Source organism: Austrofundulus limnaeus, unplaced genomic scaffold (assembly GCF_001266775.1).
Source record: "Austrofundulus limnaeus strain Quisiro unplaced genomic scaffold, Austrofundulus_limnaeus-1.0 Scaffold363, whole genome shotgun sequence".
Lineage (NCBI taxonomy): Eukaryota > Metazoa > Chordata > Actinopteri > Cyprinodontiformes > Rivulidae > Austrofundulus > Austrofundulus limnaeus.
This window is the reverse complement of record NW_013952765.1, coordinates 523,169-531,681: the sequence shown is the minus strand read 5'-3', so window position 1 is coordinate 531,681 and position 8,513 is coordinate 523,169. Positions and strand designations below refer to the sequence as shown.

Below are 8,513 nucleotides of genomic sequence, written 5' to 3'. Positions count from 1 at the left end.
AGGTTCACGGATAAGAAGGTAGCCAGCCGGATTGTCTCCTACATCAAGACCTCCCAAAACCTGGGCACAATGTCACACATCCCCATCTTCTGCTGGATCAATGCAACGGTTCTGGAGGATCTGTTGAAAACCAAAAATGAACCAGAGCTACCCACAACCCTGACTGAGATGTACATCCACTTTCTGGTGGTTCAGACCAAAGCAAAGCAGGTCAAGTATTACGGAGGAGCAGAGACAGACTCACAGTGGAGTCCAGAGACCAGGAAGGTGATCGGGTCTTTAGGAAAACTGGCCTTTGATCAGCTGCAGAAAGGAAACCTGATCTTCTATGAATCAGACCTGGCAGAGTGTGGTATTGATGTCAGAGACGCCTCAGTTTATTCAGGAGTCTTCACTCAGATCTTTAGAGAGGAGAGAGGACTGTACCAGGACAAAGTGTTCTGCTTCGTCCATCTGAGTGTCCAGGAGTTTCTGGCTGCTCTTCATGTCCACCTGACCTTCGTCACCTCTGGAGTCAACCTGCTGGAAGAACAACAACCACCACCAAAGGTGTCCAAAGTCTTTAAAAATAAACATAAAATCAAAAATCTCCACTACAGTGCTGTGGACAAAGCTTTATTGAGCCCAAACTGTCATCTGGACTTGTTCCTTCGCTTCCTCCTGGGTCTTTCTATGCCAGCCAATCAGAGTCTTCTACGAGGCATGCTGACACAAACAGGAAATGGCTCTCAGACCAACAGGGAAACAGTTGAGTACATTAAGAATAAAATCACAGAGAACCTATCTGAGGAGAGAAGCATCAACCTGTTCCACTGTCTGAAGGAATTGAATGATGGTTCTCTGGTGGAGGAGGTCCAACAGTTCCTGAGGTCAGGTCTTTCCACAGATGACCTGTCTCCTGCTCACTGGGCAGCTCTGGTCTTCATCTTAATGTCATCAGAAGAAGATCTGGATGTGTTTGACCTGAAAAAGTACTCTGCCTCAGAGGAGGCTCTCCTGATGCTGCTGCCGGTGGTCAAATCCTCCAACAGATCTCTGTAGGTGGACGAATGACTGGTTTCTAATATTTTAAATTCTCACAGCACAAATTAAGCATTCCCTTTTTGTGTTCATTGTAAATTCTATTCCAGGTTGAGTGACTGCAACCTCACCAAGAGAAGCTCCAAAGCTTTGTCCTCAGTACTTTCCTCACAGTCTTACAGTTTGAGAGAACTGGACCTCAGTAACAACAACCTGACAGATATGGGTGTGACCCTGTTGTGTCCTGGACTACAGAGTTCACAATGTAAACTGGAAACTCTCAGGTCAGCAGCCAAGTCGTTCTCAGTCATCCATGGCTGTTTCCAAACTCAGGGTTTGGGTTCTTCGAAGGACTCGACCCGCCTAGATTTGGGTAGACCAGGTCCTTCAAAGACCTGGAGGGTGATGGAGGGTTCTGAGCAACTATGGAGCTTCAGTACTGAGGTTCTGGGTGCTTTTAGGAAGACAGGTGGCAGTGTAACGATGATGCATTTGCATGGGTGTAAAAAAAGTAAATAAAACTGGTCATGATGAGGTAATGCCATAAAACAGTCTAGTACTGATGAGAGAACTGTGGTGGTTTGGTGACTTGATGTTTCAGTGATCCTGATGACCAGAAAAATCCTGTTTGGTGACTAAAAGCATGACAGTGCCTTGATTGCATGTTTTAATAGGTCTTATAGAAAGTCATCCAGTATGAAAGGACCTTAATAAACTTGTTTTTAGATGAATATCACACTCAGATGAAGATAAAAATACTAATAAATTCATAAGACATCAAGTTTCCCTTTCCTGTTTCAGGTTGAATGGATGTGACCTCTCCCAGGAAAGCTGTGAAACTCTTTCTTTAATCCTTGGCTATCAGAGCTGCAGTCTGAGGAAGCTTTACCTGAACAACAACAACCTGCAGGATACCGGCGTGAAGCTGCTTTCTGTTGGACTGAATAGTCCTCACTGCAAACTGGACACTATCAGGTCAGAAAGAAGATTTAAATTGAATCGATTAAATATTTAAAGGGAAGACCTTTTCATGTTCGGCTTTTGTTTTACAGCATGCAGGCCTGCAACCTTTCAGTGCAAAGCTGTAAGACTCTGGGCTCAGTTCTAGGCTTCCAAACCTCCAGTCTCAGAAAACTGAACCTGACTAACAACAACCTGGGGGACCCAGGAGTAAAGCTGTTATCTTTAGGACTGGAGAGTCCACAATGTAAAATAGAGACTGTTGTGTGAGTATTAAGTTTTAATAGAAATTTCCGGGATTAATGTTCAATCGTCATGAAGATCATTCTCATTTAAATTTAATGTAATATCTTTTTTATTATGTCTGCTTTTTAAAGGCTGTGTGGGTGTAATCTCTCAGAAAGAAGCTGTGAAGCCCTGTCTTCAGCCCTGAGGTCTCAGAACTGCAGTCTGAGAGAACTGGACCTGAGTGACAACAACTTGATGGACTCTGGAGTAAAACGTCTGTCGACTGGACTGGAAAGTACATGTTGTAAACTGGAGACCCTCAGGTCAGGAGACATCTGGTGCTTAAACACAAACACCATCTCTATTTAATGCCTCTGACACCCTTGATGTTTATTATGCTCCAGGCTGTCAGGCTGTCTGATCACAGAAGAAGGTTGCGCTTCTCTGGCATCAGCTCTGGGTTCCAATCCAACCCACCTCAGAGAGCTGGACATGAGCTACAACCACCCTGGACTCTTGGGAGAGAAGATGCTGTCTTCTGAACTGAAAGATCCACACTGGAGACTGGAAACTCTCAGGTAGAAACAGACAACTTGAAGAGGCTTGTTATGGGTTTTTCAACCTCACTCATGAGCTCCTTTCGTAAAAGTCGAGTGACTTTTCAGACACCCCAGGCAACACAGACCCTAGGACTGTTGGGATCCTAAGGTCCAAAATTCAACATAAAGATTCCAACATTTCATGCAATCTAATATTTGAAATTCATATAATCAATAACTTCAAATAAAATGAAAACACCTGTAGTTTAATGAAGTACTTCTGTACCTACCCACTATGCTGTACTAAATAGCAGGTTTAGAAAAATGCTGAGTCTGTTTCTTTTCACAGGCTAGATGGTGGTGGAGAGCACAGGTTGATATCTGACATCAGTAAATGTAAGTTTGACTAAAAATATTTACATCAGTTATATCTGTACAAACAAACAATTTGCAATAAATTTCCCAATAGTCAAGTGAAATTGTTTTCCCGTCTCCCCATCAGATTTCTGTGAACTTAAAGTGGACACCAACTCAATGCACAAAAGGCTGAAGCTGTTCGACAACAACATGAAGATGACAGTGATGGAGGTGGAGCAGCAGTATTCGGATCACCCTGACCGATTTGAAATGTGCTGGCAGCTGATGTGTAGGAACAGTGTGAGTGGTCGCTGCTACTGGGAGGTGGAGTGGAGTGGAGGAGTTCTCATTTCACTGAGCTACAGAGGAATCAGTCGGAAAAGAAAGAGCCATGAGTCCAGGTTTGGAAGGAACGAACAGTCCTGGTGTTTGGAGTGTTCTGATGTATTCGGTTTCTCTGCCTGGCACATTAACAGAGAAACATCTATCTCCTCCACATCCATCTCCAACAGAGTAGCAGTGTACTTGGACTATCCTGCTGGGACTCTGTCCTTCTACGGAGTCTCCTCAGACACATTGATACACCTCCACAGCTTTAATACATCATTTACCGAACCCGTCTACCCAAGTTTTGGTTTCTGGTCTGGTTCCTCAGTGTCCCTGTGTTCTCTGTAGGCTGAGTTGGTTATGGATTATCATGTCTAAATATGACAACTTTAAAGTTAATATGAAGGTACAATCACTTGTATAAATACTGAAATCCATCTAGCCATCTACCCATCTATCAATCTACCATTTTTCAATCTACCATTTGCCAATCTACCATCTATTCATCTACTATTTACCAATCTACCATCTTTTTATCTACCCATCACTACCATATTTCAATCTACCATTTACCAATCTACCATCTATTCATCTACCATCTTACATCTACCATCTACCATTTACCAATCTACCATCTATTCATCTACCATCTTACATCTACCATCTATTTACTGTATGTACCATCTTACATCTACCATCTATCTATTCATCTACAGTCTATCCATCTACCATCAATTAATCTTCCATCTATTCATCTACAATCTACCATCTATTCATGTACCCACCTATTCATCTACCACAGGGGTCCCCAAACTTTTTCCTGTAAGGGCCACATAACTTTTCCCTTCTCTGGTGGGGGCCCGGAGTCAGTTTGTAACAANAATCTACCATCTATTTATCTACCATCTTACATCTGCCCATCAATACTTCTACCATCTATCCATGTACCATCATCTATTATCTACCATCTACCAATCTACCATCTACTCATCTACCATCTACCAATCTACCATCTATTCATCTACCATCTACCAATCTACCACTTATTCATCTACCATCTTACTACAACCCATCAATACATCTACTATCTGTCCATGTACCATCTACCATTTACCAATATATCATCTATTTATTTACAATCTATTCATCTATACATCAACCCATCTACTATCTATTCATCTACCCATCTATCCATATACCATCTACCATTTACCAATCTATCATCTATTTATCTACCATCTTACATCTGCCCATCAATACATCTACCATCTATCCATGTACCATCTACTATCTATTCATCTACAATCTACCAATCATCTATCCATCTACCATCTACCAATCTACCATCTACTTATCTACCATCTACCATCTATTCATCTACCATCTACCATTTACCAATCTACCATCTATTTATCTACCATCTTACATCTGCCCATCAATACTTCTACCATCTATCCATGTACCATCATCTATTATCTACCATCTATCAGTCTACCTTCTACTCATCTACCATCTACCAATCTACCATCTATTCATCTACCATCTACCAATCTATCACTTATTCATCTACCATCTTACTACTATCCATCAATACATCTACTATCTATCCATGTACCATCTACCATTTACCAATATATCATCTATTTATCTACAATCTATTCATCTATACATCAACTCATCTACTATCTATTCATCTACCCATCTATCCGTATACCATCTACCATTTACCAATCTACCATCTATTCATCTACCTATCTATTTTTTGACAGTTTTATTAGCTGAAGTGTTCCATGTGTTGCCTACTTAATCCATATTTTCAGATTATCTGGCCACCTCATTTAGTACATCCTGGTTTATCTCACTGAGGAGTTCACTTAGTGACAAATAAGATCTTTCTTGGGAGAACATTTAGTCCCAGGATCTAAATGTAATCAGACTCTGGTTCTACTGATGTAGAAGGAAAATCTCCTGCAGGTGAAAAAAAAAAATCTTGTATGAACAACAAAGCTTTGAAAGATGACCACCAAGCACTTATCCAGAGCCAGATGGTTCATGCTCATGTCAGAAGAAGACCAGTGTGGTGGGTCTGGTTGTGACAACAGATAGGTCACAGTTTGGTGACCACAGCCAATTGATGGAAGGACTGGGGGACAATGGGGGCGGGGCTTCAACACATAACTGAACAGGACATAATTGCCAAGCTCTTGTGAAGGGTTGGCTCTGGAGTTAACCTTGTTTTTAGTAATTACATAGTAGTTACTCTATTTGAGCTTATTGACCACTTTGTGTTGAACTCTAAAGAGTTAAATTATTTTATTTATTGTGAGAAAACAGATTCTTTACAGTAGTTTTTGTCACTGATTTCTGTCACTGCACTAATAAATACAACTCTGCGACATGTCATAAAATGATTTTTAAATGTACAGTAAGAAATGTCGTGTTTTTCAGCCCCAATAAAAGAATTTATGCTAATATTTGTTCTGATTTCTTGCTGGTTTAACAAGCACTAATTTTATTTTGTTTATAAATGAGAATTTATAGGCATTTGATTTTCATTTTGACATGTTCAGACAATAAATTTAAACATTTATGCTTCAGCAGTCCTTTTAAAATGTTGAAGCCATAAATGACCTTGCACCTGTGTAATTAGTCTGTTTGAACAAGCAGCTGCTGAACTTTGGCCTGCAGACATGACGCCATGTGAGGTTTTTCCTTCAGGCTTCAGTGGGACGAGCAGCCGCCTTTGGCTTTTTGTTCTCAGTCTGGAAAACGGCAGGAAAACTATCTCAGCATGTCAGAGAGGAGGACAACCGCAAAGGCTGCAGAGGAGCCGGACTTCCTGCAGTTCAACATATTGAGCTGTGAGACGGTTGGAGGGAAGGTGAACCATTAGACACGTCACTTCAAACACTGACAGATAAAATCAAAGCATTCATCAAGGAGCAAAGGAAGCACTGAACTCTTCTGTTCATCTTATGCAAATGGCTACTTAGATGTGTCTGTCTATTTATATACTCAGTGGTGCCTGCGTTAATTCAAAAGTTAGTTGTGTAAGTTCTAATGTACTTGCCCTCGATAGAACTTTGCAGAGGCTAATGATTACTGTTCATCCCAGCATATTCCAGTTGTAAAATGAGTCACTCTTGCATAATACTACTCAACTAGAGGCATGTCAGTATACTTTCCAGCGTTACACGGGGAGATGATTTGTTGAAACAGACTATTGGCTCAAAGTGATAATTAAACAGTTGTTGAGAATTGATAGTTCTGCTGCTTCTGGGCTATTTTATTATGTTTATGGTAGGGCTTTGGTCAGAAAGCAGGCAGGAGATATTAGTAATTTAAACTGTTTATTGGAAAACTGAAGCGATGTGTTCTGGGTACAGGACATATTGGTGACAGGAAGCGAAAACATGGAAGACAGGAAACCGTATTCACTTCAAAATAAGAGCATGAATTTAAACTATTCCCTACTTTTGTTATAACTCAAGTTGTCGGCCCCTTCTCGGTTCTACTCTGGTTCTGTTCTATTCGGTTCTGCTCAGGTGTCTGTGTGTGTGTCCCTCAATGTGTGCGCACACTGTTGTGTTAAAAAATCATTGAGGTTTTACTGTTCTGTCTTTATTTTATTTATTTATTTGTTGTCACTATGTTTTTTCAATAAATGCTTGTGTAACTGTGGGTGGTCGTGGGGTGGTGGCATGGTCCTCCACAGAACATTTTTGGAGAAGTTCCAGCATCAGGTCTCTTCAGGTCCATCTTCATGGTCTTCCTTCATGGTCAAGTCCTTCAGGTTGGATGGCTGCTGTTCAGGTCCAACAGTCATTAAATCAAACCAGAGATCCCAGGCAAAACTAAGTTCTGGGATTTGACTGAACCATTCCAGGACCTTTAACTGAGTCTCCTTAAACCAGTGAAGTGTTGCTTCAGCAAGGCGTTTAGGGTCATTAATCTGCAGGAACGTGTCCCAGTCTCAGATCTTTGGAAGATTTCAACAAGATTCCTTTAAACCTGAACAGCTTTCTGCTACTCCAAGGGTTCCCACAGGTCCTTGAAATCCTTGAAAGTTTGTGAATTTGAAAAAATTATTTCAAGGCCCTGGGAAGTTTGTGAATACAGCCAAAAATTACGCTTGTTCTTGAAAGTCCTTGAATGTTTTTTGGGAATTGAAATTTTCTATTCACACGACTGATTTTCATCATCTTATATATATATATATATATATATATATATATATATATATATAGTTTAAAATAACTTACATTTGTTGCAGTGGAAAACTCAGGATTATGGTAAAGTGACATGGCTTTCAACAAATAACGTGAGCCATAGTCAAAGTTTTAGCCAATCATAGCAGAGCAGGGCGGGTCTTTCTGTCTGAGCCCAAGTGAAACCACCACAGCTCCTCCTGTCCTCATCAAGGGTCTGGACTTTTTTACATCCCCTCCTCCCAAACTGAACTGCCGAACCTCCCAGGACACAATAACATCTCCATGTATTGTCGTTATGAATGTAGAGTAAACATTTAATCCACTTTCTTTCATTGACTCGGACTCAACAATTTCTATGTTGTTCAGTTTTTCATTGAATTTGTATGATATTAAACCTGTTTATTGCCGTTGCACGTGGTCATTTAATTTGAGGAAATTGGTATTGGAAAGTCCTTGAAAGGTCCTTGAATTTGATGTTGACCATGGTGTGGGAACCCTGTACTCCTCCATGAAGTCCAGCTCTGCGTTCTTGTGGACCAATCCTTCATTTCCCAGCTCCATCAGGGTTATCTTTGTCCTCCTGGGCGTTTCTCTAAATAATGTCTTCCTTCCCCTCTCTGTGAGTTTTGGTGGATGATGCTCTCTTGGCACGTCTGTTTCCATTTCTAATAATGGATTTAAAAAAGCTCTGTGAGACATTCAAAGTTCTGGGGATATATACAGCGGGTAAAATAAGTACTGAACACGTCACCATTTTTCTCAGTAAATACAGGTGCTGGTCATAAAATTAGAATATCATGAAAAAGTAGATTTATTTCAGTAATTCCATTTAAAAAGTGAAACTTGTATATTATATTCATACATTACATAC

At 40.5% G+C, this 8,513-nt stretch overlaps 2 protein-coding genes across 2 annotated transcripts in view; both read left to right on the top strand.

The window, feature by feature from the left end:
* Positions 1–3,779, top strand: part of LOC106528185 (uncharacterized) — a 12,233-nt gene extending 8,454 nt beyond the window's left edge. Inside the window, exons 12-19 of the mRNA XM_014023294.1 lie at positions 3–1,037; positions 1,131–1,304; positions 1,822–1,995; positions 2,073–2,246; positions 2,358–2,531; positions 2,613–2,786; positions 3,097–3,143; positions 3,250–3,779. Of these exons, the coding sequence (XP_013878748.1) occupies positions 3–1,037; positions 1,131–1,304; positions 1,822–1,995; positions 2,073–2,246; positions 2,358–2,531; positions 2,613–2,786; positions 3,097–3,143; positions 3,250–3,779 (2,482 nt within the window). The remainder of the gene's footprint in view (positions 1–2; positions 1,038–1,130; positions 1,305–1,821; positions 1,996–2,072; positions 2,247–2,357; positions 2,532–2,612; positions 2,787–3,096; positions 3,144–3,249) is intronic.
* Positions 3,780–6,147: 2,368 nt separating this feature from the next.
* Positions 6,148–8,513, top strand: part of allc (allantoicase) — a 9,469-nt gene continuing 7,103 nt past the window's right edge. The window contains exon 1 of the mRNA XM_014023305.1: positions 6,148–6,312. Within this exon, the coding sequence (XP_013878759.1) occupies positions 6,223–6,312 (90 nt within the window). The 5' untranslated portion in view covers positions 6,148–6,222. The remainder of the gene's footprint in view (positions 6,313–8,513) is intronic.